The sequence below is a fragment of the Lissotriton helveticus genome, chromosome 3_1 (assembly GCF_964261635.1).
Source record: "Lissotriton helveticus chromosome 3_1, aLisHel1.1, whole genome shotgun sequence".
Lineage (NCBI taxonomy): Eukaryota > Metazoa > Chordata > Amphibia > Caudata > Salamandridae > Lissotriton > Lissotriton helveticus.
The window spans coordinates 755,649,373-755,677,105 of record NC_136061.1 but is presented as its reverse complement, the minus strand read 5'-3'; the positions used below and the strand labels follow the sequence as shown (position 1 = coordinate 755,677,105).

The following is a 27,733-nucleotide window of genomic DNA, read 5'->3' as shown; positions in this document are numbered from 1 at the left end:
ATGGGAATTCCCTCTGCCTGCTTGTAGCAGGGTTTGTGGAGGGATCGCAGTAAGGGAGGTGTCAACCCACCCAACATCCAGGGTGGTGGGTGCCGAAAGGCTAGAGCCTGCTCTTGGGACCGGGTTCCCCAGTGCGCTGGTAGCCTTATCTCTCCCCAAACTTTTGTTGTTGATAAGGGATGCAAGGCGGTCTATCCTGGAAGACAAAGTTTTAAAGTGGGAAGTTATAGATTGTTCAATGTGGGCCTGCAAATCAATCAGTAAGTGAGTGGCCCAAAGTGAAGGAACGGTGTGTAATGGGTGGGGGGCGGGCTCCGGCTGAAGTGGAGCGAGCGTTAAAGATCTTTTGTTCGCTGATTTGCGCATGGATTTCAACTTCCTTCGGTTGGGGTGGGGTTTAGGGGCCTTGTTCCCTACAGATGGAAGATGCGTTGAAGGGTGAATTCTAGGGACAGAAGCATCCGGGCCCTGTTGAGCACATGGTAGGTCTGAGAAGGAGGTGATAAATGAGTTGTAATCACATGGATTAGCTGTAGTGTCTGGGGATTTCCCTGCGGGGTAAGCTGGAATGGACAGTGGGGGTAGGGAAAATCGTCTCTCAGTGTTTTCAATGGCATTCGAGACAACACCAATCGTTTTTTGGAGCATCTTGTCGATTGCTGTGAGAGTTGGTAAGGGTTGGGTAGTGGCTGCTAGCTGTCTGGTCATGGGACGTGAGGGAGCAGCCTTAGTGTTTTTGCCCATGATGCTCGTGATCAAGTTATAAAAGGAGGAGAAGACCCAACAAAACCACTCTGCCTAGGGTTAAATATAAAACTAGGGAAACTTGGAGTTGTCGCTATGGGGAGTCACACTGCTTAGTAGCATATAAAAGAAAACAGAGAAAAAGCCATAGCCTCTATGCCTAAGTATAAAAAACTGCTTGACTGGTAGATAGAGATTAAAAACAATTATAAAAGTTTTAAAAGTTCGGATGCCTGGAATTAGGAGCTAATCGATGAAACAAGCAGATGCAGTGGGCGCTCATAGAAGTAAGGGGGGTGGCCCAACCCAGCCTCGTGCAGCCCCAGACGGCCACAGATGGTCCCGCCCTTGTCCCGGGCTTCTCCCGGGACGCTCCGCGCAGCGTGTGCCTGCGCGAATTAAGTATCCCGTGCGTCGGCCTGTGGGAGGGGCTGGGAGGCGCACGCGGGACCAGGTGTTTCCGGTCGAGCAGGGACTCCTGGTACTTGAAGTACCTGCGGGCGTTCACCGCAAGTTCTCTTTCTCGCCAGCAACACCCCCCGGCAGCAGCAGAAGCCCTGGTGAGGTCACAAGCCCGGCTCCTGGGCTGTGACGGTGACGGGGCACCCGCGAAGCGGGTGCGGCTAGTTGTAAGGGCAAACCTCCCCTAACGCCCTCAGGGGAAACGGCCAGCAAAGCAGGTCACCTGGATCCTTATCAGTGTAGCGTCCGCAAGAACAAGAGCAGTCAGGAGTGTTTTAATCCGTGCGGCGGCCTGTGGGAGGGGCTGGGAGGCGAACACGGGACCAGGTGTTTCTGGTCGAGCAGGGACTCCTGGTACTTGGAGTCCCTGCGGGCGTTCACCGCAAGTTCTCTTTCTCGCCAGCAACACCCCCGGCAGCAGCAGAAGCCCTGGTGAGGTCACGAGCCCGGCTCCTGGGCTGTGACGGCGACGCGGCACCCGCGAAGCGGGTTCGGCTAGTTGTAAGGGCAAATCTCCCTTAACGTACTCGGGTGAAACGGCCAGCAAAGCAGGTCACCTGGATCCTTATCAGTGTAGCGTCCGCAAGAACAAGAGCAGTCAGGAGTGTTTTAATCCATGCGGCGGCCTGTGGGAGGGTCTGGGAGGCGAATACGGGACCAGGTGTTTCCGGTTGAGCAGGGACTCCTGGTACTTGGAGTCCCTGCGGGCGTTCACCGCAAGTTCTCTTTCTCGCCAGCAACACCCCCCGGCAGCAGCAGAAGCCCTGGTGAGGTCACAAGCCCGGCTCCTGGGCTGTAACGGCCACGCGGCACCCGCGTAGCGGGTGCGGCTAGTTGTAAGGGCAAACCTCCCCTAACGTCCTCGGGGGAAACGGCCAGCAAAGCAGGTCACCTAGATCCTTATCAGTGTAGCGTCCGATATACTTCAAGAAGCATGTAACTTATGCATAAAGAAAACTTAATAAACAAAAAAAGCTTGCCGCACAGAAATACTAAAGTTTGATTTCACGACAATGACGTGGAAGTGGCGACAATTGAAAAAAGAGATCAGCGTTATCTGCTAGTGTTAAGAAAATGTGTATGGTGAGAAGTTGTTGGTTTGTTTTGTACTTCTATGCTTACCTACAGTGTTATCCAGCTTACATCCGAACTTTAACTATTTCCGTTACCATGCCATTCGCCTCTGTGTGAGTAATGCACATAGTGTATGAAGACAGGACAGGGAACACAGTAACATGCACCATTCAGACAAGATCCTCAGAAACTGAGGGCCTCATTTATGGGTTTTTCGTATTGCCGTATTACGGCAAAAGAAATTGTAATTGTGCAGGAAGCAAAACGTTCCTACACAAAAACAATCACAAAAGGCTTTTTCCTCTTTCTATGTGTGCTGCAGAATGCTGCACACACACAAAAAGGACAAGCATTTACAATGCAATAGGTCTTGCAGCATTAAAGTTTGAGTTATTGGCATTGTGTATGACAATGCCAATAGTTATAACTTTTGCAAATGTGACACCTATAGCATTTGTAATGCAATGTGTTGTATTTACATGACTTAGATGTATTGATATTGCAAATAACAATGGCTTTTAATTTTTTTAAATAAGCAGCAGCGGTGCGTCCATTAGGGCGTAGGGGCGTAGCCCCACTAAACCTGGACGCACCGCTAAATAATTTTTGTGAATTTTGCCTGCAGCAGCACAATAATATACGAGCCGCAGCGCTTCAATCCGGGGCACACCCGATTGAATCCGGAGAGTGCGCAGGGGGTGGGGCTGGCTGGTCTGCAGAAGGGCCAGCAGCAGTACTGCGCATGAGGAAACTTGGCTTTCACCTAGCCTGAGCATGCGCGCTGGTACCTTGACTGTAGAGGGACCGAAGGGGGTGCTGCTTAGCCTGGCCGTAGAGCCCCCGGGGATCCAAAGCGGCGCCAGGGCGAGTAGTCACTGTGCCCCCCTGGTGGCACAGTGCCTCAGCCGCAGTGCATATGGCCAATCACTGTGACTTCAGCATGTGAAGTCATGCAGTGATTGGCCATTCTGGACGTGCGTGCGCCGTGACGTTTCTTTTCAGAAGTAGTTTCTTTCTACTAGTGTAGGCCCCGGGCTCGACGTGCGCGCAGGCAGCAGCAGGCAACAGACCAGATGTCCGACTTCATCAGCCTGATAAACTTTTTGTCTGAGCCAGGGCATGCGTTGGAGAGGTAAAGTTTTTTCAATGTAGTCCACTAGATTTGGGCATATACTTTAAAGTTACTTCTTGGCGAATGTCCCATTATTTAACTGTTGTCACCTTCAAATCAACTCTGTTTATGTTTATGTTCTTTTTATTTCAGAGGAATAACAAACATAAAATAGACCAAAGTTATGAGAGTTCGTGTGAAAGTTCCAAATTAGTGTTACTTGAGCGCTGTGAATAAAAGTGTGTCAACATTACTTTGTTCCCTCCTGAAGGGCGCCTCCTGTACGGATGCAGAAAGCAGATGTGCAGGGGGCTGTGCCAGTGTCATGTGTTGCCATTGTTGTGCATGAAGTGAGGCGAGCTGCTGGATTTATTTCAGTATGTTAATCAGTCTCCCCGCTTCAGCTGGCGTGGAGAGGCAGCGTGAAACTCAGGCGGCTGTTTGGCACAAGTGGAGCATGCCCGGTGAGTGAGGCAACAAAAAAACGGGGAGAGCAGAGCCGAGCCGGGTCGGCTCTGACTCTTTAGAGTCTGTGCACGAGCCGAGCCTTTCACATATTTGCCACATAAACATGCAGCAGAGAGCTATTTACAAACTGTGGGACTCGTTGCACAGGACTGTTTTTCAACAAATGCGCATAACTGTGACATTAATAAGCATTTTCATATCATTGTAAAAAAACGTGTGAATATTGAAAATGAGGAAGAAAGTAAGGAAGGGAAGTGACAGAAGGGCATTAGGGACCGTAAGGGAAAAGTGGAGGGATGAAAGATATACGGAAGGAGCATAGAAGAAATGAATAGCTCAAATACAGAAGGAAAAAAGGTAATGTTAAATAAGCGCTTTGTTTTTGAAAGTTTCTGAGTGTCATGTGCGAGTTTTCAGTATTGAAATGGAAGTCAACAGAGGCTGTTTTGGTCATGCATGGCACTATCATGGACAGTTTAGAGTCTGGTGAAGAGACCCTGGAGTTGTTGTGTTCTATGGAAGAGTTTAATAACGGCACCAGCTGCAGCACATTACACGCATAAATGGTGGAATGCTTTCAGCTCACCACACTCTGATTCAGCAGTGCAAGCTTTTCTCATGATTTGACTGTGTGTGTGTGATGTGCAGGGGGCTGTGCCAGTGTCATGTGTTGCCATTCACCTTAGGACAACAGCCAACAAGTGGCCTCATGTCACCAGTGGCGCCTTCAGGCAACACTGGCATGTTAATGCGCCCATTTTGTAAGCAGGTGCTCAAAACTCATGGAATTCTGCAATTTGAAAGCGAAACTACACATCCCAGGATGCACTGTGATGTTGACTGAAAAGCAAGGGACTGCTGAAGTTGTCATAAATGATTTGGGGCCACATGTAAGCTATTCTGGCCTCTGCACTGACTGGTAAATGGAGACACGGGCCGGTAGGAGTGATGAGAGGCAGGGGCCAGGCAGAGGAAGTATCGGAAGTAGGAGAGGAAGATGAAGAGAAGGTGGACAGGCGAGAGACACGAGACTGAGATGACAATACAAGAGAGGGAAAAAGAGTACGAGCGAAAAGGTTGTGAGAAGTAGAAAACTGTGGAAAAAAGGGAAAGAGGAAATGGAATGCACGAGTAAAGTGATGAGCAGGAAGTGAGCTGGGGGAAGGGGTCATGGTATAGAAAGAGAGGAGTGGACAAGAGGCAGGAGAGGCAGAGTGAACAACATAATGTCATGGAAAGGTGGGTGAGAGGTGGTGGGAGAGATGAGAGCAGGAGAGAGTGAGGGAAAGGGCCAATGCCATGTAAACCGCAGATGAAACTCATCATCCTTCACAGCCCCTCTCATCATATATTGTGCATGGTCCAACGACTCTGTGAGCAAGGACACGTATGTCTTCAAGGAAAAGCACCAGGGCGCTAAGTAACTTGCACATGGGCTCTATGTGAAAACCACCTAATGTAACAAGAAAATGAGAAAGAGCAAAATAGAGAAGAATTGTGAACCAAATGTTTAGGTATGAATGAAAAAGGATAAATATACCTCATACACTGGTATTTCAAAAGCATACATTTACAATGATAATAGTTTTGGCTTTCGTTTAATGCTAAGTATCTGCCTTCATTTGGGCCCCTAAGCAACTCACCGCCAGGGTCGTTAGAAACAGCATTAGGCAGGTTTCAGTGTGCCAGTCTCTTGATAGTGGCACACAGGTCAAAGTTTGTGTTAATCTACATTGGAAGAACGTGAAGTTGAGAAGTGTTCCTTTTTATGTGAAGCTGCACCTCAACAAGGGTCCTTCGAGAGCTGTGATTGACGCTCAGTAATCAATGCACACTTCCCTTCTCAGTTCTACAGCTCCTTCTGCACTAGGTAGGTGACATAGAGGCACATGTGTCTGTCCCATGGCCCGTGTTGCTCACTCACATCAGATCTGCCCAGTTACGAAGTACCCCCATATCACCATGAGCCCTTCAGACAGGTCTGGCATGTTATTCAACAAGCCTGTGCATGCTCTAGTTTACAGCCCACACTTACAACTTGAACTGCAATACTACAAGTCATAGGATGCCACGTCCTATTGCCTAAAAAGCAAGCCGCTGCCTGGCTGTTAATCGGAGACACAGTGAGTGCAGGAGCCAGGCACGAGAAGTATCTGGAAGAGGAGCCACTACTGCGAGAGGAACAGATGGCTGAAGGAGAAGGAGACAGAGGAAGTCAGATAAAAAGAAGCAAAGAAAGGGGAGAAACTCAGGAGTGGGAACAGAATGAAAGTGAGAGGAAAGTGCGAAAGAGAGTGAAACGGAATGACTGTAAACGAGTGTGCAGGAGATGGAAGCGAGGATAATGCTATAGAGTGGGCGATGACAGCAAGGGCAAACAGGAGCGATGGAGTGAAACGCATAATGTAATAGGATAGAGGAAGAGCAGTAGACAGAACAGTAATACCATAAAGCCAATGAAGATCACAATCACCACTCAGTAGAGAGGCCAAAAAATGAATAGGTTTTGAGTTCCCCCTATCAGTCTACAGGGTTGGTTTTATGCACAACCAAAGGCAGTTTGAGAAGCAGCCAGCAATGTAGTATGACGATCTTGTACTGGTAGCCGTGCGGGAGTTGTCCAGCGAGTACTGGGGAGCACTGTACGGAGCTAGCAGTACATGTAGGGGCACGCTACTCAGTTAATGGGACACTGCGCCCGAGGGATACTGTATACTCGAGAACGCTGCACACTCAGTGGCACAGACTGTTCATGTCCTGGAGCACTTCATACTAGCACTGCGCGCTCGGCTGCAGCGGCACTGCACAGTCACACTCGTGTACTTCAATTCCAGGGTCACAGTAGATCAAAGGCACTGCACCATCGGGTTCAAGGGCAGTGCACAGTGATGAACACGGCACACCCAGATGCATGGGCCCGTCCACCCTGATTCATAGCATAAACTAAAACGGGCTTTATTCTTGTAGGATGTTTAGGCATCCTGGATTTTGTTATGTACAGTTGGCGCACTCTGAACTGAACATTTAAGGAAGCTTATTGAAATTAAGATATGGAGTTATGGCTCCTTGACTGACGAGTACACCTTCCTGACATTCCGTTTCTTCTTAATATGAAAAAGCATAACAAATGTATCTTTACTTTAAAACCACCGCAATAGCCAACACCATGATGCCTCATCATTAGTTGTCATCTTGTCTTGTATTGTGTCCATGTTGTACACAGGCCTACTCAGCTTTCTGGTTTCTGATGTTTACAGCCTCCTTCTCATGTTTGGCCTCTCTGAGTGAAGTTTCACAAATGACTAGGTCAGCATCTGAGACTTTATATTCGTTGTATCTTTTTCAAAGTTATTTTTTGTTCCTTTCAGGAGAAGGCTGTGCAACTGCTAATGAGAGTTTTGGTTTCTGTTATGTGTGCCTCATTCGAAGCAATATATGTAGAAAATATTTAGGTCATGCAAATTGGGGCGTGGTTTGCCTTATTTGCTCATTGCTAGGGGGCTTGTCGCTGCTTTCACAGTTTTGTACTCTGGTTACTGTGTCGGATAAACTTGTGCAGACTTCCAGAAAGAGTGCAGGAGTGCAGGGGGGTAGAGCAGGCCCCTGAACCCACTGTAGGTACACAACTGCACTCGTACACTCCAGCCCTGGCCGAAAGCCAGATTTGGGAGACTCGAGGCCCCTCATGACACACTGCAGGGAGCCCCCATCATTTTGGATGAGTGGGTTCATGCTCTCTTCTAACAGGAAGTGTGCTTCTCTTGGGTCATTTATATGCCAAGTTTAGCTGGATCAGGACTCATCTGGGGTGCAAAGGGGCTGCACATTTCTTCCAAACACAAGCGTTCTTTATAGCTTTCAACTGTGTTGGGCCAGAGGATGCTATACTCAGCTTGTAAGTGAGAGCAATGCTCACGCTCCTCCTGTTTTATTGGGCTGCTTAGATTATTGATAAACGTCACCTGTACACACTCTGCAGTGAATGTGCTATGAATATGCAGTGCTTTGGGTCTGAGTGAAAGAGACTGCTTATTAAAAGTTCATAGGTGGAAAGTTGTTAGAAAAACAGAACCAATGCCAAATCAGTATAATCAGGTCAGGTTCAATTGAGGCTATAGCATAACGAGCTGGCAAAGGTGCTGGTGCTTTGGGAATCCAGAAATTAATAGTTAAGAACCCTGCATGAAAATGGGCCCCTGAAGAAACGGAATAATGTGAGTTATGAAATCCAGCTCGTAAAGTTTATGAAGGAGAAATTTGAGGCTATCTTCGAGCATCGTTTTTTGTTTCTGTGTTGTATTTCTTTATTTGTGCTACAGCGGTTTGGTAATCACAAAACAGGCATCCAATACTCCATACAGAAACAATAAATAAAGACCAGCTTCATTTATAACAATTCCCTGCTGTCTTTACCATTGCTGATTAGAATGTAATAGTTAAGGCGAAATTCATTGGGACTTTTAGCAGCATGTACAACAGTCCTGGTAGTTTTCTCCACGTCTGCCATACTTCACGGAGAAGCTCTGAAGCTGTTGCAGAGACAGAATGATCCATATACATGCAGCTTGTAACCAATAGGTAACCATTATAAGGCAGGGGAGATGTGGGTGTGTGACTTGGCAGACACATAATGTCACAGACTGTCGTGTTGTGTAAATCAAGTGTCCTGTTCAACGATCACATACATGAATTTTGGGGGTATATCACAACTGGTATGAATGAGCCAGGAACAGGCCGTCTGGACATTCGGGGTTACTGATTTAGTTTTAGGCAATGGCGTTTGAGCAGCTAACATTAAGAAATCACTATGGCTACCTCAGGGATTCACATGGAAAGTTTGTGGGCTGTTTCCTGTTATACAGTATAGAGGTGAAGTCGGTGTGAATTCCATGAAGGGGTTGAGATGGCGTGGGCTAGGGAGAAGCAGTAGCTTAATTTTAATTTTCATGTCAGCAATTTTCTACACCTTGCCGTCTTCTGGGTTACTGTGTTACACGCACCCTGTTCCTGGAAGCCTGGCATCAGCCTCACATCCTGTCCTGTCGGAACCTAAATACACTTAAACACTATTATGTTAATGTTAAAGCACTTTAATCTGACTAAAGAGCACACAATGGCTGCCACAGTGCCACCATATTTTTGTGAGCCCGCTGCTTCCATCTTTCCCTTAGCCTGTAAGACTACACTGCTTCAGAGTTGGCCTTGCTACAATATTTATGGTTTTTCGGTTTTGCTGGTGGGATGTGCTCACTTTTGGGGTACATCTAAGATGTAAACAAAGACGGACTGTAAAAACTGGCTGCAAGTACTTAGGCCTCAAACAGCCTGACAGCAAGCTCCCTGCAGGAACACAATCTGCATGAGTGTGTGTGTTTGTGTGTGTGTGTGTGTGTGAGTGTGTGTGTCTGTGTGTGTATGCTAGATCCTTTATTTGCCTTTTCGAAAGAATAGGCATGTGTGGTAGCGAGCTGGCACCTCATGTAGTGACCGTGGAGAGTGGAATCTATCTAGATATGTGTGTGTGTGTGTGGGGGGGTGTCTGTCTGAGTGTGTGTGTGGATTGATGTGTGGGTGAGTCTGTATGTGAAAGCGTGTCTCTGTGTGTGGGCGTGTGTTTGTAATGTAATAACTGCACTTTCACAATTGCTTTATTAACCTTCCTGCTTTCTCAAATTTGCTTGAAAATGCACGATTTTCTTCTCTTTTTTCAAAATTTTCCGAACCCCCCCTTATGGGCAGAAAGGCACAAAAACGAGTGGGACAGAGGGCAGAAGGGCACAAAAACGAGTGGAACAGGGGGCAGAAAGGTGCAAAAAACGAGTAGGACAGAGGGCTTTGTAAAGGCTGTCTCCCAACTGCTGTGCAACTTCTTCTACTCTTAGAGCTGATATTTTCATGCAAGTCTTATAGTTTGAATTCAGCAGCGTAATAGGACGGAATATATGAAGCTCTGTGGTTATACTGTATAAGCAGCTACCTATGTTATGCCATCTATTTATGTAATAACTGCACTTTCACAATTGCTTTATTAACCTTCCTGCTTTCTCAAATTTGCTTGGAAAATGCACGATTTTTCTTCTCTTTTTTCAAAATTTTCTACGGGGGGGTTATCCCCCCAAACCCCCCTTAAGGGGTTCGGGCTCGCTCGCTGCGCTCGCTCACTACGGTGCTGTATGCAAATCACCTTGCGCCCCCACCACTTTCAAATGTCACCCACCGCCCCTGTAAATAAGTAATACTTAAATAAAAGTTATTGTAATTGAGTCGGTGGAAGGGTGAAGTGGGTGGGGCAGCAAGTTGAAGTGGAAAGAAAGGAGGGTGAAGTTGGGAGAGAGGAAGGTGAGACAGAGAAAAAAGGGTGAGGTGTGGAGAGTAGAAAAAAAAAAGCCCATAAAAACCAGGCCTGGGTACAGGGAGGGGCATCCTACATGAGGGACTTCGAGAGAGTGACTGGCTTTTGAACAGAAACATCTCCGCATCTCCCTGGAATAAACTCTTCCACTCAGGTCAATATTTGCTCAAGTGGGCAGAAATGAGGCGCCTGAAGCTTCTCACAAACGTCACACCACATTTGCCTTCTTTCATAAGAGGCGCACCGCTGGTGCAAATACATTGATTTGAGCAGGATCACACAATTTGGGCATGTACCGAATCTAGGATTTAAATAAAGGCGGTATTTTCATTCTCATACTCAGCTTAGGTACTGAACCTCACATCTCCTCTACCTTGGGCACATGTGTCCAGAGCAGATCAGAAGCACTGTGGATGTCGTGAATGGAACAGATGATTATAGTCGTTTTATACACAGCATGCTCTTTTTGTCCCCTGTCCTCGCGCCCACTACGTCAGTAGTTCCGTATATCTTAGTTACAGCTGTGTGTGCTTCCAAGGGCCACAGGGCCAATACCGCTTTTAGGGGGCTCCGCTCAGAATATTTCCGCATTTTGTAACTGCCCAGTTGAGTGATAATAGCCAGCATGACTCTTCATGATACATTACAAATAAGACAACGCAATTAAAAGTTTTAAAAGGTAACGAGTCGCGAGACGCCGGTGGTCCTGTAACAAATTAATCAAAGTAAATAGCGTGGGCCATGGTAAGCAAACCTTTGTAGGAGTAGACAGTCCACTTTTCACAAGGAGCAGTTGTGAGTGCTGAGAATTTGACCCATACTCACACTTCAAGCACATGTAGGCACACAGTGCCATGGAAATGTATATATAGACAAATCGCACGTATCACCAATAGAACACACAGAGGCACACTCCGTCACACTCTGGCTCTCAGTTTTGCAGTCACTGAGACAGGCTAACTCATCGCACACAGAGGAGCATGCAAAAACAACGGAAAGCAGGCATGTACGCACAGAGAAACGAACACAAACAGACTAACAAAAAATGTGTCTTCTAAACAGCCACATACACACACGCACACACTCTGGGGCATATACAGACATAAAACTAAAGTACACATACATATAGGGTCACGAACACCAGGACATGTACCCATGTTCAGAAGCAGAGATACAAAAGTGCACGTACAAATACAAGCACATGGAAAGATGTAGTTATATGTATGCTTATATGTTAGCACATATAACAGAAGCACCAATATCGCAATCACAGACATGGACACCTGTTAACACGCATTCACATACATGCACACAGGTAAACGTTCACGCTATCGCATGTGCTTGCACACGCACACACGAACTCCTGTAGGCACGTGTAGTCAAGACAGACACCTGCAGGCACACGTATATAATAATATACGACACACACAGGCTCCTGGTAAGCGCCGGGCTCTCTCTGTGCCCGCAGTCCATCTTGGCACCGGGAGAGGGGGAGGGACGGCCCCTCCCAGCCCGGCTCTGCCTGCTGCACGGACTGCCATGGAGCGGGGCGGCCTGCTGCTGCTCCGGCAGCCTCACTCTGGGGTCTCCCCACTCTGACTTTAGACTCCACACACCTCCAGCAGCGGCCCCAGCACGGCCGCAGTCCCCCGGGCCTGAGAGAGGGGATGCAGCGCTCACCGGCTGCGGGGAGCAGTGCAGCGCCAGCGGGCTGCGAGCCATGTCCGCCAGAGGTGAGTACTGCCAGCGCCTGGCACCAGCCGGAGCCAGCCTGTGCCGCCCGTGTGGCTGTGTTCTGAAAGTAGCAGCGGCCTCTCTCTGTGCATATGGAGAAGAGGTGTGCGTGCCCGTGCTTATTAGAATGACTCTCACGACGGAGGGATTAAAAAGACATTAAACACAAGTGTCCTACTTCAGCCAATGCCAGCAGCAGAAAAAAAAAGTCGGTTATTTAGAAACTCACCACCGCAGCCCGGCTTGGACAGGAAGCCAGGCAACCTGTGTTGGGACGGGGGCGGGCCGCAAAAATACAGGAAGCAGACGGGAGCCTACCCCGCGCTCCTGTGCCCGTGAAGCCAGCCGGAAGATTTGCGTGTGAGATAGAGGGGCTCCTGTGCTCGTAAAGAGCCCCGCCTGTTGCTGAGACTGACCCGCTGGCTGCTGAGGGAGAAAGGGACACATGGAAAGAGCCCGGTGAGTGTGTGCACGTGTGTGTGTGTGCGCGCGTGTGTCTGTGCGAGAGTGTGCGCATGTCTCTCTGTCTGTGTGTGTGTCTGTCTGTGTGTGTGGGTGTGCGTGTGTCTGCCTGTGTTTGTGTGTGCGTGCGCGTGTGTGTGTGCATGTGCGTGTCCTGATCCATTGTGCCTGGGAACAGCATGCCGGAATCGAACACGCGCGCGACCTGATCCGATTCCGGCATGCTGCGCGTGCCCATCTCTTGTCTCCTTGTAAGCACAGCCGCCGACAATAGGTCTCGCTGCAACAGGGCTTCGCCCTGCATCGCAGGTGCAAGACCTAAAACATGAGGAGAAATAAAAATATTTCTCCTTGTTGTGCTAGGCCTTCCCTGGGGAGGCATACGTTTTTGACACTGCTTCAGACTTACGATTTCTCATAAATCTGGGGCAGTGTCAAAAAGCCATGGATGTTGCTAGGAATGCCTCCAGCAACACCCATGGAACACCCCTTTCACCTAGTTTTCTGCGTGTAGGGAGGACATATTTATAAGGAAATGAAAAGCCACGTAACGTGGCTTTATGTGGTCTTATAAATACGCCACTGGAACGTCAAAAAAGTGACATACCAGCCACGCAATGAGGCTCTTATTGTCTAGCTGCCCTTGTGATGGATTATCCCTCACAAAACCTGGCACATACTCTTTTCTTGAAGTTTGTACCCCTCTGCAATGCAAATACACTCATGTACCAATAATTTGGAGCAAGGGGGTTTTAATCCCAGGTTTTGCCCCAGGGTTTGGTGAGCTGAAGTTTGTGCTGCATTAGGGTTGACCTTAAAAGCTGTATATCTAAGAACATAATTAAGATTTTGGAAGCATTTTGAATTCAGGAAGTTTGGTAGTGACTTTGATGTGATGATTCAGAGGACAGGACCAACTATCGGAGTTACTGTTTTCTTCTGGTGTCTAATTGGGTCATTTCCTGAGAGAAGTGTTTTAATGTCAGCTCAGCAAATAGCCCAGCTTGCGTCTAACAGGATTCCTCAGGTTTGCTAGTATGCAGTTTGTTGTGGTGTGGGATAACTGTAGGCAGTCGGTGAAAAGGTCTTTGATTGTGAAGAACTGGGAGCGGGTCTTTAATGGCAATAGCTGTGAACAAACATTGAAATGTTGATACTCCGGGCTTTTACCAGTCATTAGAATCCCAGAGCACTTCATTGTCTTTAATGGAGCACTCAACATTCCAATGTTCTAATTTGCTCTGGTGTAGGATAACTGTAGGCAGTTAATGAAAATGGCTTTCTTTGTGGATAGCTGGGCCTCCATGCTCCAAGGTGCATGCCTTGGATTGATGCCCCTGCATGGCACAGACCACAGGAGTTGCAGACAGTTGCAGACAGGTGCATGGCTTCCAGATTTTTAGAGCCCTTGCTCTGCAGGAAGAGCTGGGTATTGGAAGCCAAAGAGGGCGGTACCCATGGGGAAGTATGAGGAGTCAGAAACATTGCAAAGAAGGGGACATATGATGAAGCAGGACAACGGGTTAGGTCAATGTAGACCTATGGTACTGACCTGGTTGAGTGTTCAAGGACTGGCTTAGTACAAAATACTTTTCCAGCCAGCTCACTTAGTCCTGCAGTACTTTGGAGCACGGTGCGCCCTACTGATTTTACTCGAGGAACAAAATATCAATAGGGAAGCATAGATTTACTATTTCCAACTCCACATTTACATACCTTGAATATATATTTACCACATAGGTACATATATGTGGAGTTAAGTTTAGAATTAGGAGACATACTTATCTGTCGATATTTTATTTGTGATGCTCGGTCCTCAATATTGTGTTCAATCAATACCGTAGTTTCGATATTCAGGGGGCACATACGGTCTACCATGCCAAAGCAGTGAGTTCAACAAGAAAAAGTGGCACTTTTAACCTGGATCAGAGATGGTGACAAGTGCATTCACTTTTTTCTATGGTTTGATACATCTATAAACTGAGTCTAAAGCTTGCAGGCACAGTTTTTTTCAGTAAAAATTAAGCAGGCATCTGCCAAGTGCAAGTAAGGCTCCCGCCTGCCAGTAATTGCAAAAACGATATTTTTTGTTGGCATCCACTTGCCGTTGATATTAGCAACATGCCCTGTTAGTAGTGAGATGGCTGACTGCAAGGACGGAGAAATGACTCGACCTTTCATCCTTCTGGGGTCGGTGATCTTACTACCATTAACATTATGCTGAGAACAAGAGAGAGAGCAAGGTAGATAAGAGAATATGTCCTCTTTCCCTTATTAGAACTGAATACAACAACGTGGACGGACCCGTGGGTTTATCCTTGGAAAATATCCGACTTGCTATGAAGTACTAGAGTGCAGGAGACCATTAAGGTTATTAAAAGAACCCTCACCCACTAACCTGGTTGGTGGGTGAGGGTGAGGAGAACCCCGGCTCAGGGATCCATTTGATCTTGTTTATGTAACGAACAATATCGTTTCCAGCCTGTGGGTCCGTAAGTATAGTCATCTCACCACATGCGCAGCACACCTTAGCGTGTGTGCTGAAGATCACCCATTCACTCACGTGGCATCAAAAAAAAAATTCTGCCACATCACGGTTTATACTATCACGGTCCTGAAGAAAGTCTCATTTAATTACAGAGAGGCTGAAACATGTTGATCTATTTTTAGACAGAGATATAGAAGATCATTTTTATCTTCATAATATCTCATTTTGATTTTAATGTGTCCTAAGGCCCTATAAATAAATCACTACTTGTTTCGGCACTTATGAGACATATTTAACTACACCACTGTTCTGAAGATGCTTTTTCACACTGACACCTTCACTAAAAATCCTGCACTGCTGGAAGCAGGTGTTGTAGCACAGCTGTGTTGCATTAGGCGGCCCAGCTGGGAACCCTATGATGAAGCATGACACCAACCAGGTTGGTGGGTGAGGGTTCTTTTAACAACCTTAATGGTCTCCTGCACTCTAGCACTGCATTGCAAATCGGAAATGTTCCAAGAATAAACCCACAGGTCCGTCCACGTTGTTGTATTCAGTTACTATTAACATTAGCCAATAGCTGCGCCTATTATCTGCCTGCCATCTGCATCGCTTTTAGAAAACAGAAATGTGCTAAGATGTGCTATTTAAAAAACAAGTTAAGCGCGTTATGTCTAATTCCGAAGTTCATGCCCTTCTTTTAAACTGCAATAATACACTGTAGCAAAAAACATATACGTTTATTGTTTTGACTGAAATAATGCACCTAATATCATCGTACACCTATACTCTGCATCCTCCCTTTAGGTTTACCATGTGTGAGTGAAGGCTGGCTACAGAGTATGTTACTGTCAGTGTACAGTGCATGGAACTACCGCCTCAAGGCACTAGTCGGACTCCGTACCTGTTGAGTTGAGCTTTATCTGACTCGTTCCCAGGAGGGCCTCCCCCGTCTGGAAGGACAATGGAAGGCGGATTCAGTGCTCTCACTTCCGGAGAAGCAGCCTGCAGACACAAAACATACATGTTACCAGAAGGCACCCTGAAAGAAAGACATAAAACAGAGCAGACTCCGGGACTGCCCGGAAGGGAGCCTGCACTCAGCTGTTGGCAGAAATATGACCTATGCTGTCATTCTTAAAATGAAAGCGCACAATACATTCAAATTACATTTTAGAAATTGTTCACTTGATGAATAGTTTGTTCCCATGGGCCTATTTTGAGAGACATAGCTACGGAAAGTTGTTGCAGTCAACTCTCATCTGCAGCCCATTTTTATCCGATAGGCATGAATCACACCCTGATACAATGCACTTCAATCCGAGGTTTGATCTACACCCCACACTTATGAACAGCGTTGGTCGTATTTGCACAAGACATAACCCCACAGGCGACGAAAGGCCAGGAACTGAATTGCAAAAAGCCTTAACTCAACAGTCATTTTGCTCCTGCGGAAATATCAGTATGACACCTGGCCTCACATCACAGGGGTTCACAAAGGAGTAGAAAAACAGCATTCCAAGCAAGGCCTATCCGACAGAGCACCTGGGCTTCCCAAATCCTGGGTATACTAAATTCACTCGTGAGCAGTCCGCCCAGTCCAGGATTTTCTTTGCATCCTTGTATTCTAATATGATACATCGAACTACAAGTACCAGCATGCAAATCAAAGTGTTGGACAGTATGAGCAGCTTATGCGTGGATGACTGCTGAATGAACTGCAGGGGGTCATCAGTGGGAACAGATGATTTCTGTGTAGAGCTGTTTAAACGGCTTAATGAAGATTTTTTTTAACACTATACCGTCATCACCTTGGCCGATGGCCAGATCAGTTTTTTTAAAAGAAATGTAAACCACACAGCCCTGGGTCACGCTGGCCTATCGTACTTTTATAGGAAGACACAAAGAGCAAGGTATGTTTATAGCCAAATCGACTTGCTGCGGTAATTTATTAGAGCAACATGGATTTCTACAGGGCACCGTTTTTCATATACAAATGTCTCAGCCGCAATGACAGCCTGGGATGAGGCATCAGGGAAACATTTATAAACAAGATGTTGCAGGATCTCATTATTGTGAGCACATGGAAAACATAGTATTTGGGTGTCACCCTTACAGAAGATATGCAGTGGGTGACCCAGATAGCTAAAGCCAAGCTCAAGCTAGCCCAGATCGCTGGGGGCATAGCCAAAATGGCAAGGGAATCATCAACTAAACCCATTGGCCCCGCAATTGAGATGTACAGGGTGCAAGCGAGGGGAGCCACATTGTACGGGGCGGAACTCTGGGGACACTGCTCTCCCGCTCCTTTAATAGTGGTGGAGAACAGCTTCCTTAGACAAATTGTGGGTCTTCCAGCTAATACCCCATTAATCCCCTAGCTTGCGGCTAGATCTTGGCATCTCCCCGATTGAAGACGAGGTTGCCTTAAAACCTTTAACCTTTTGGCGATGATTGTGGGCGACCCCTGAATTAGCAACATTCCAGGCAGAAACTAACGAGCTACTATCCTACCCTGGGCTATTGAAAAAGGTTCCTTGGTTTGCACATGTAAAGCACGAATGTGAAAAGTTAGGCAAACCAACTCTGTGGAGCAGATCAGGGGATATTAGCCCCTTGGTTCTCCGAGCTATATTAGCGAGGATTTATCGAACCCAAAAGCTTGAGGCGATGCAGTCAAACCCAAAACTAGGTTCTCTTACAATCCAGTTTCTCACTGTGAAGGATAATTATAAACCCGTAATCTTCCTGGACGATATTCTACCACAGGCAGCAAGGAAACTGTATGTGCAGTTCAGACACAGTACCTTACCCCTACGTGCTTTCACTGCAAAATGGGTTGGACATTCTGAACATGGGTGCCCTGCATGCAATAGCCAAGAGGAAACATAACTGCATGTTTTATTCTTTTGCCCAGGATACCAGGAACCAAGGCGTTTTTGGATAGTACAACTTTGCCGGAATTTGGGGTTTGAGCATTGTAGGGAGGCTTTTCGAGTTCTAAAGTATGGCACCTCCAAACCAATCGTCTTTGCTGTCTCTCGCTTTTTAATACAATGTGGCAAAGGAGATGGGGTTTCATTGAAAAGGAAAAACAATTACAAATTGCCAATCAGCATGTATCATCAACATAAGTGTGTAGCAAGTGGTTATTACACTAGGGATACAGTCTTTTTAATTTGCTTTTTTACAAAAACGTTTATGCTGAATGTGTTTTTAACATAACTTAGTAGTTTTAATTATTTATTTAAATACTTATGTTATCTCTTGTCCGCTGAGTATACCTACACTAATTGAATTGATTGCTCTGGCACTTATGTCCACCTCATGTATCTCCCCCACCCTTTTATCGGACACATTTTTCATGTCCTTATAAATTGGAACGAAATAGTTTTAGAATTTGATGTTTTTTACTGTACGACCTGTTCAACTTTTTATATCTATTGTTTGTTTTTTGTATACTTTTATGGTCCTAGCGACCGAAATAAAGGTTTTGCACTGAACTGAAAATGTGTTTGAATAAAAATATCACCTCTGTGATTTGAATGAGTACTAATGTTTTACAAAATCAAAACGTATTAACAATGCTAAACAATAAGCTTTCAATAACAGTTCACATTCAACATATAGTCAACATGAAGAAATATAGCTGGAGAAAACTACTATTGTTTTTTAAATACTTTTGTTTGAGTTTAATTACCACTGCTTTTTATGCTTGGGTTATACATTATGAAATCTGTCAAATCTTGAGATTTTGAAGTATAAGCAATTGGGCTCCCCAGTGTTGTTTTGTGTTTTTGTGGCATTATGACCTCATAATCCAACATATTTTTTCATGAAATAAAAGAATGAAATGTGTAATTGAGGCCCATGCCCATCTCGTGGTGCACGTAACAGTTGTTTCGATACTCCCTCCATGTGCGTGCTCTTTGTATATATGGTCATGCATTTTCATGCTGTTCAGTATACCTCACTTCCATTGGTAGTTTACAGCAATGTGGCCCCCCAAATCACAGCATTAACATGCAACATTCTAATCTACACCTCAAATCAGGGGATAGACATGCCGGACATTGAATCTGTGGCCCAATATTTTGTTGGCTATTTATGCTGTAAATGAAATGTCGAAAAGACCCAAGTGTGATTGACTGCAGCCACCATGTGCCACAACTCTAGGAGAATATTGACACCTATCATTATTGAAAAGGACCAATTAGTCAAAATCCTATGACTACCCAGGGAAATACATTTCTTCTGAACAAAAGCAGCTAAGAGGTATTTATATTTTCCAGATTAAATAGGCGCATCTCCCGGGTTACCACTAGATGATGGATTCAAATGTTGCTGTGTGTCGGCAATGAGGCGAGCGGTATTACCTCCAGCACCGCTCCAACAGGATGATCAGCAAGCTGATCTTCACATAAGGAAAATTAAACAACTATGCCCCAGCACATGTACACATTCAATTATCCTGATCACGTTGTACGTTTAGTGTTTTTAGGTCACAAAAAGTAGATAGTAGCATCAATATCAAATGCAAATAGCTCCTCAAGAATCAATTAATCCTAATTCTAGATGTACAGATGGATATCCAGTTTCGTTGGTGTAGATACTTCTGTTTATTGTTCCATAACACAAGCCAACACGTGTTTCATCGCAGGGAACAGTCTGCGAATCTTCAGGGCTGGATAAAAACAGAAATAAATTGTTTTGGGAGCATGTTCTGTTGCCAGACAAACTCCAATCGTGACTTGGTGGTTTACACCCAAGTGAATAATAGCATGCCAATAGTGTGACTTTGTGCGTAGTCTGACACAGATATCAAGAATTTGAGAAATTTTTTGTTTATATTCCTTTATACTGTAAGTATAATAGCACTAGAGAGGTAAATATGTAACCAGGCGACCGGTTTGCCGTAGTTCAAGGTGAGCGCGTGAATGTGTCAGTTATACCTAAAACAACACGAGAACCCAAGTGACTTACGAAAAGTGATTTTTCTGTACATATTAAGGAGAAACACAACAATCGAAATCCACAGTTTGTTTCACACAAATAGGAATAGTACTCCTGTGACATTAGTGGAAAGGAAAAACCAGTTATTGTGCGCAATGAACGGTCTGTCCATGTAATGCCTTCTTTGGCGTTAAGGAATATATTGCATAAGACAAGTAAAAAATGCTGATTTTATCCGTGAAACAATATATCCAGTTATTGCTACGTACTATGTTCAAAGGACACCAACAATTTGGTGTTACACTTTAGGTCATATACCTTGGTTGTTATTATCCTAATCGTAAGCATGTCTCAAAAGAGTGTGTGCGAGAAGGGAGCCGCGAAGTTATAATCGCACTCACCTTTAGAGGAAAAGTACTGGCATAAAGGATGGCACCCAGTCGGGGCGTTTAGTCAAATGTCGTCGTCGAGATAATTCAAAAGTCGTGACCCAAAATCTAGGGAATAGTATGACATGTGTGTATATTACAAAAAGCCTTAATATTGCATTCGGCTAAAACAAATTAAAAAAATTCAAGTCCGACATACCTTGGTGTCACTAGGTCTATATTTTAACCGGGCGGAGAAAATGGTCGTGGTTGGGCGGATATGCCCTAGCAGCCACGTTATGTAAGCACCTATTGAAAGAATAGACATAAAAGGAGAAAGGGGTTCTTATTGATAAATTATGTCGACCGTTTCAATAAGCGAGTACACTTAAGGTCGAGTCTGTAAACATTCTTGGTAGCCGGCTTGCTTCTGCAAAAATGCTTACCTAATTATTTTCTGTCTCCCTCTTGAGATGCCCGGCGCCGTTTTTCAAAGACGGACACCGAGCCGGAAGTGAGGCCGGTATAAGTGCTTTTTTTTCCTTTCCTTTCTTTCATTGCTTGAGAAACACTAGACAGTACGTCTGTGTGTTCTCTAGCGAAGTTACGGCAAAAAAGAGAAGAGTTACTTCTCTGCCGTTATTCACCCTCGTAGGCTCTGTCTCTTATTTCCTGCTTCTTTGGCTCAATTTAACTTTGTTAGAATTTGAGAATCCATATGAAATCGAGTGATCTCATCGGAGTAATACTTATTTTAATTATAGTTATAGGGTTCGAAACGACGACAAATTTATATCTTTTGGTACTGTGTATGTAGTGTAGACTTCTGTATACATCCTATGTAGTCAAGAAATTGAAACCTCTCTAGTCTTTTGTGAGAAACACCAAACGACCACATTGCATAAAATAAACACAACAATAATATGTAACCAGATAATATACGTGAAAAAATTATATATGTGGAAAATCATATGAAAAATTATAATAAGTGTGAAAAGAAAGGGGGGGGGAAAGGGATTTCTTTCACAATATACAAATTGAAAGTAACGTTATCAGATAATTTACGGCGCAATTGAAAAAAACAAAATATATATAGTCAATGATTTGGCGTGTATTCTTAGAATTAAGTCAAAAGTCTGTAGGAGATCTCTCCTCAAAGTTTCTTTACAGTCTTATCATTTTCAATGATTTTAATTGCCCAGAAAGAATTGAAGCTCCGGGTCATAATTTAATCCGAACTCAATGCTCCGCAGACGCATAATCCAAGTTGCCTCTTTCTGTCTTAGACAGAGTTCGCGGTTACCTCCTCTCACGTGCATGGGAACCGTTTCTATGCCAAAGAAGCAGACTCGGAAATCTTCCACGTTTTTTTGACATTTGGCTACATGTAGGGCAACCGGATATCTGCGGTCCTGTTTCTGGATAGCCCTCATATGTTCGGCGATTCTATCTTTCAAAGCTCTAATTGTGCTCCCACGTATTGTTTGCCACACGTACATTGAATGATGTAGATTACGTATTTAGTAGTACAGTTGATGTTGACCCTGATGTCATATGTTTCTTCAGAAGGGCCCATGAAACACTTAGTGTTATGTTTGGCCCACTTGCACATAGTGCAGAAACCACATTTGAAAAAACCCTTGCTCTTCTGAGTTAGCCAGTTAGGAGCAATGTCAATACGAGGAACAGTAGGACTGAGTCTATTCCTTAGGTTTCTACCTTTGCAAAAGGTAATCTGCGGAGTGTCTGGGATCATGTCTTTTAAGATTGCGTCTTCTTTAAGCAGCCGCCAGTGTCTAGTCATGCTATTTCTGATTTGATGATGGAGTGCATTAAACTCTGTGATTAATCTCATTGTTTTTTCTGGCAATTTCTGGTTGGATTTTCCTTTTAGAGTTTCCACTCTCTTGATTTTTTTCGATTTCTTACTTGCTTTAGTGAGGATTGTTTTAGAATAGCCACGTTTGACAAAACGCCTATTCATGTCTTCCAACGTGATGTCAAACTCGTTATCTTCACTACAGTTCCGTCTGGCGCGAAGAAATTCTCCAAAGGGTATAGATCTGATTTGGTGAAATGGATGATGACTGTCTGCTCGTAGCACAGAATTGCAAGATGTTGGTTTTCTATGTAACTTACTTTGTAAGGTGTTGTCCTTCACATAGAGTTCTAGATCTAGAAATTCTATGTTGGTTTTGCTGTATTTCATAGTAAAACTCAGTTCCCACAAATTGGAGTTAAGATGGTTGAAAAAACTCTGCAGTAATTCGTCGGAGCCAGTCCATAGTAGGAAACAATCGTCTATGTACCGACCCCAAAACAAGCTTGAGTCGGTATAGAGACTCCCTTTAGTGCCCCAAATGTGGTCTGCTTCAAATGCAGCCATAAACAAGTTAGCAAAAGATGGTGAAAACTTAGAGCCCATGGCTACTCCTCGTTTCTGTTGGTACCATTGTTTCTGAAAAATAAAGAAGTTATTGTTCAATATAAGATTCATCATGGTGATCAGCATCTGCGTGTGTGCCCAAAGGGATGCCGGCCGGTTGGATAGGACTCGAGTGATTGCTTCTACCCCTAAACTCGGATTGATGCTGGTGTAGAGTGCTACCACATCCACGGTAACCAAGGTGGTGTCTGGTTGCCATTCCAAGTCACTCAAAAGGTTGAGAATGTGTTTGGAGTCTTGGATATAAGACGGTAAGTTTCTCACCAGGGGACCCAAAACCACATCCACATATTCTGCTAGCCTCTCTGTCGGACCCCCAATTCCAGACACTATTGGTCTACCTGGAGGAAAAGGGAGATCTTTGTGAACTTTTGGGAGTGTGTACAGCCATGGGTATGTAGGTTTGTGTACCTTCAGATATAAGTATTCTTCCTCATTCAGAAGGCCATCTTCTTTCCATCGTTGCAGATGGTCGTTGATGTTGATTGTTAGAGCGCCCATAGGGTTGTATGTAATCAGTTTATAGCATGATTCGTCTGCTAGCTGGCTAAAAATCTCATTGTTGTAGTCGTCTGCGTTCATCACTACAATATTTCCTCCCTTATCGGCCTCACGAATGATAATGGTGGAATTATTGGTGAGTGTGATAAGGGCCTTGCGTTCTCCTTTAGTCAAATTGTCTTTGAAGGTAAAAGTGTCTTTAAGTTTCTTTACATTAATTTTATTCAAGTCATCCAGAACATGTTTATAAAAGTTATCAATATTATTGCCACCAGATAGCGTAGGTGTCCAAGTGGATTTGGACTTCAGGCCACTAGAAAACCTGAGATCTGTCTCAATGTCAAGTTCTTCCAGTAATTGCTCCATTTCTACAGGGCTATCCTCCCGTTCAGTGATAGACAACAATAGATGAATTGCTTGTACATCTTTTATTGAGAGTGCATCATTATCCAGAACATTAGAGATATTTCTAGCATATCTCGTAGTAGACATTTTACCTGCAAAGTGCTTCTTAAGTTTCAACAATTGTACAAATTTAAACAGATCTATTTTAATTTGACAGATATCCCCAGTGGAATATGGATTGAAATTAAGACCCCAGCTAGCAGACGAATCATGCTATAAACTGATTACATACAACCCTATGGGCGCTCTAACAATCAACATCAACGACCATCTGCAACGATGGAAAGAAGATGGAGGAGGATCAGTGGCAGTGATCCTCCTGGATCTAAGCGCAGCTTTCGACACCGTCAACCATTCTATCTTAATTCACAGACTTGGGGAACTAGGAATCTCGGGGTCTACACTATCCTGGTTGGAATCTTTTCTTCACAATCGCTCCTTCCAAATTTGGGAGGGAACCTCCAAATCTCACTCTACCCCTCTACTTTGTGGTGTTCCCCAGGGCTCTTCCCTGAGCCCTACTATTTTTAATGTTTATATGGCCCCCCTTGAGAAAATAGTGTCCCCTCATGGAGTCAAGCTAGTGACGTGCGCAGACGACACGCAGCTTTTAGTGTCTCTCAGCCACCATAATCGCCCTCCCGACAATCTTCATTCTTGCCTCCGTGACATCTCACTCTGGATGGATTGCTCCCATCTCAGGCTTAACGGCGAGAAAACGGAGATTATGGTGCTAGGCAACCCTTCCCATTTTGAGTCAAACACCCTGTGGCCTCCCTGTATGGGTCCAGCCCGACCCCCAAATCTTCGATCAAATGTCTGGGCATATGGCTAGACCATGACCTTACCTTTACCACACAAGCTAGGAAATCAGCAGGCCCATGTTATGGCATTCTCAGGACCACTCGCAAAATCCTCCCCCTCCTCCCTCAAGATACTAGGAAGCTCATCATTCAGAGCCTACTATTATCTAGACTCGACTACGGCAATGCTCTTTATCTCGGCGCCCCCAAAAAAGTCATTGCCAAACTACAGGGCGTACAGAATTCTGCAGCTAGGCTCTTAACAGGCACCAGCCGTAGGAGTTCTGCAAAACCTTCCCTGAGATCACTACATTGGCTCCCTGTACAGGAGCGAGTCTACTTTAAGACGCTATGTACGACTCATAAAATCCTCCATGATAAGGGCCCCCCCATTCTAAAACATCTAATCAGACATCATGATACCCCAAGGATTAAAAGGGCTCGATCAGGGGGTCGCCGTTTCTCTTATATTGCCCCCAAGTTATGGAACTCCCTTCCCCCTACTCTACACGCAGAACCCAACCTCCTCACGTTCCGCAAGCTTCTGAAGACCTGGCTTTTTCCCTAACTTTCCTCCTTTTTCTTCTACCTTGTCTCTAGCGCTGGGACGCTCAAGGGGAGCCATGCGCTCTATAAATCCTGCTTTCATTTCATTTCATTCATTTCATTCATTTCATTCATTTCAAGCTACTGGGCCTCATAATACTGTCATTGTTAAAATCAAAGAAGATTTGTTCCCTGAAAGAAACAAAGTAAAAAGAAAAAAGTCATTCAGCTAAAAGAAGTTTTGAATCAATTGAAATAGACATTGTTTCAAGAAAAAGAACAAGAAAAGGTGATAACTGGCCTACAGGAGTCAAAAGACTGAAGAACACTTTGAATGAAAAAGTTCCAAATACCATAATTGAAATCTTTAGCCAATCCGAACAAAGTGATACTAAAGGTGAAGTAAATACAGTGAGAAGAAAAAAAAGAGTTAAAGTTGCAAATAAAAAGTACACAGCACCTGAATGGACATATTTAGCTGTGGCAACTAACATCTCAGAAGAAGAAATTCGTCATATGAGCCACCTTAAAGGAACTGTGCTAAAGTAAAAGGGTGCAGAAAAAGAAACAGGAATTGTAAGATAATTCAAATGGAATAATAATCTCTTTAGACTGAAGGTTCAAAAAGCGTGGGATACACACATGTTATCAAATATTTTTTAGTTTTTTTATTATTAGTTACTTTTTAATATAGATACAAAATGGCTAGAAATGAGACTGGTAAACAAAATCAGGGCTTAATCAAGCAAAGATGTTTTATTGCTTATTTTACATATGTCATTTTAATGTTGTTTGTTTGGTTGGTATTAATTTTAATAATACCTAACTTTATGTATCCTACTGGAGTTAATATTACTAATAATGATAATTCTACAAAGATTCAAATAAAGAAAGATCTTAAAGAGGACCCAGAGACTAACATTAAAGAATTAATAAGAAGTGACTTACATCAAGATAATTCTAATAATGATTTTTCGTTAACTGTTTTTACAAAATTATTGTACGAGTAGATTGATACAATGGATGCAAGAGATTGTCATGTTTGCCATTGTCTGTCTCGGAAGGAGTGACTTATCGCCACCTTCCATTATCATATGGTAGTGTAGAAATAAGTTTATTTTATGGGAAGGACCATTTTCAGTACTGCTACTCTAATTATGATTTAGCATTTTCAGAAGTTCCTATTAAAAAGAAGAGGAATATAGTGTGTAGTGCAAGAAATGCTGAGTACATGGACACATTTTTCCATTAGACTAAAGCAATAGATACTGTATATGCACATTAAAGTAATCTGACCTGTAAATTACATAGTGTAGAAATATAATTTATAAATACTGTAGAAGATAGGCGACAAGATTTTAAGAAAAAGGCTGAAGAACGAAAGACTAATATACCTCCTTGGGCGCACAGGGAGGGGAATTACAAGAAAGGTGAAACAGATGCTGCAATGAGTCTAGACTGGCATTACAAGGGAAAGCTTTGCTTACCAAGACAAAAGACTGAATATAACAATTATTTAATTGGTTCTAGTGAATGTGAACATACTTTCCTACTAACAAGGGGTTGGGGACTGAGAGGTGGTACTGACCCAGTCTGTACTGCAGTTTATTATGTGTGTGGTAGAAATGCTTATTACAGATTGCCACAATATTGGTATGGGTGTTGGTATTTAGGAATAGTTTTCCCAAATATATATCATGTGAATGAAAATCCTACCTACACCCAATGAAAAGAAACTAACACAGAGTAAAAGGGGAATAATGCCGCAGAAATAGTGGGAGATATTTTTGGTGCATTGATACCTTCAGTTGGAGTAATGTTGAACTCACATAAAATCAGAAAATTGTCTACAGTAGTTAATTTTTCTCAAAGGATACTGTTGGTGGTTTTTTAATGGTTAATATGGAAATGGCGGCTATGAGATCCATGGTTTTGCAAAATCGACTTACTTTTGATTTACTATTGGCAAAAGAGGGCAGAGTCTGTAGTATGTTGAAAATTCAACAATGTTGCACATATATTCCTGACAAAAGTAAGGATTTAGAGGGATATATTAGCAACTTTACATATTTAAGTAATGATCTAACTGAACTGAAGGTTGATGGTGCATGGGAATGAGAGATGTAGAGGGTGTTAGGTTGAAACAGATGAAAACTAATCACCGTCAAATGGGGGATTGATGAAGCATGATTTTGCTAAATAAAATCTTGCTTGATTAAATCTACTCATGTTTGTCATACTAATAAAACAATGGCTAATAGCATGGAAAATTATTAACATGGGTGACAAATTTCTAGTGAATAAGTGTAAAACTAAGCACACGATAGAAGCATTAGTGAAAAAAGGCAAGATGAAGCACAATATGTGTAGAAAATGAAAGTAACGTCAAACGTTTGGAGAGCATGAATAAATAAACTTTCTTTATGAGAACTAAGATATTTACGAGAGAGGAATGGAAATATTATATAGAAAATGAAAGCGTGCAAAAGCGCTTATTTTTCTTCACTTATAATGTTAAAGAGACTTATTAACTAATAAATGGACTACTTAGAATAAGCTTTGTGGATATAATAGAGAATGAAGATTCTTTTCCCATGATGAGTTTTATGAAATGATCGTGCTAACATAAATGTCTTTTATTTTTGTAGAGAGAGATGCATTACAAAATCCTATGAAGGCCTCAAGACCGTGCTTGTATGATATTTTCTTCCCTTAAAATGTAGGCCTCGGAAATAAATGTGTTTTGTCCGTCACTTTTTAAAATTGCTGTATTAGTTTGTTTAGCTGTGCACAACTTAATTGTAAGGAATTTCCTC

At 43.9% G+C, this 27,733-nt stretch overlaps 1 protein-coding gene across 1 annotated transcript in view; it reads right to left on the bottom strand.

Annotated features, from left to right (window-relative positions):
• The window catches only part of IRAG1 (inositol 1,4,5-triphosphate receptor associated 1), a 589,242-nt gene that overhangs the window by 368,525 nt on the left and 192,984 nt on the right, over positions 1-27,733 (bottom strand). Inside the window, exon 3 of the mRNA XM_078680946.1 lies at positions 15,800-15,900. Coding sequence (XP_078537072.1) covers positions 15,800-15,900 — 101 coding nt within the window. The remainder of the gene's footprint in view (positions 1-15,799; positions 15,901-27,733) is intronic.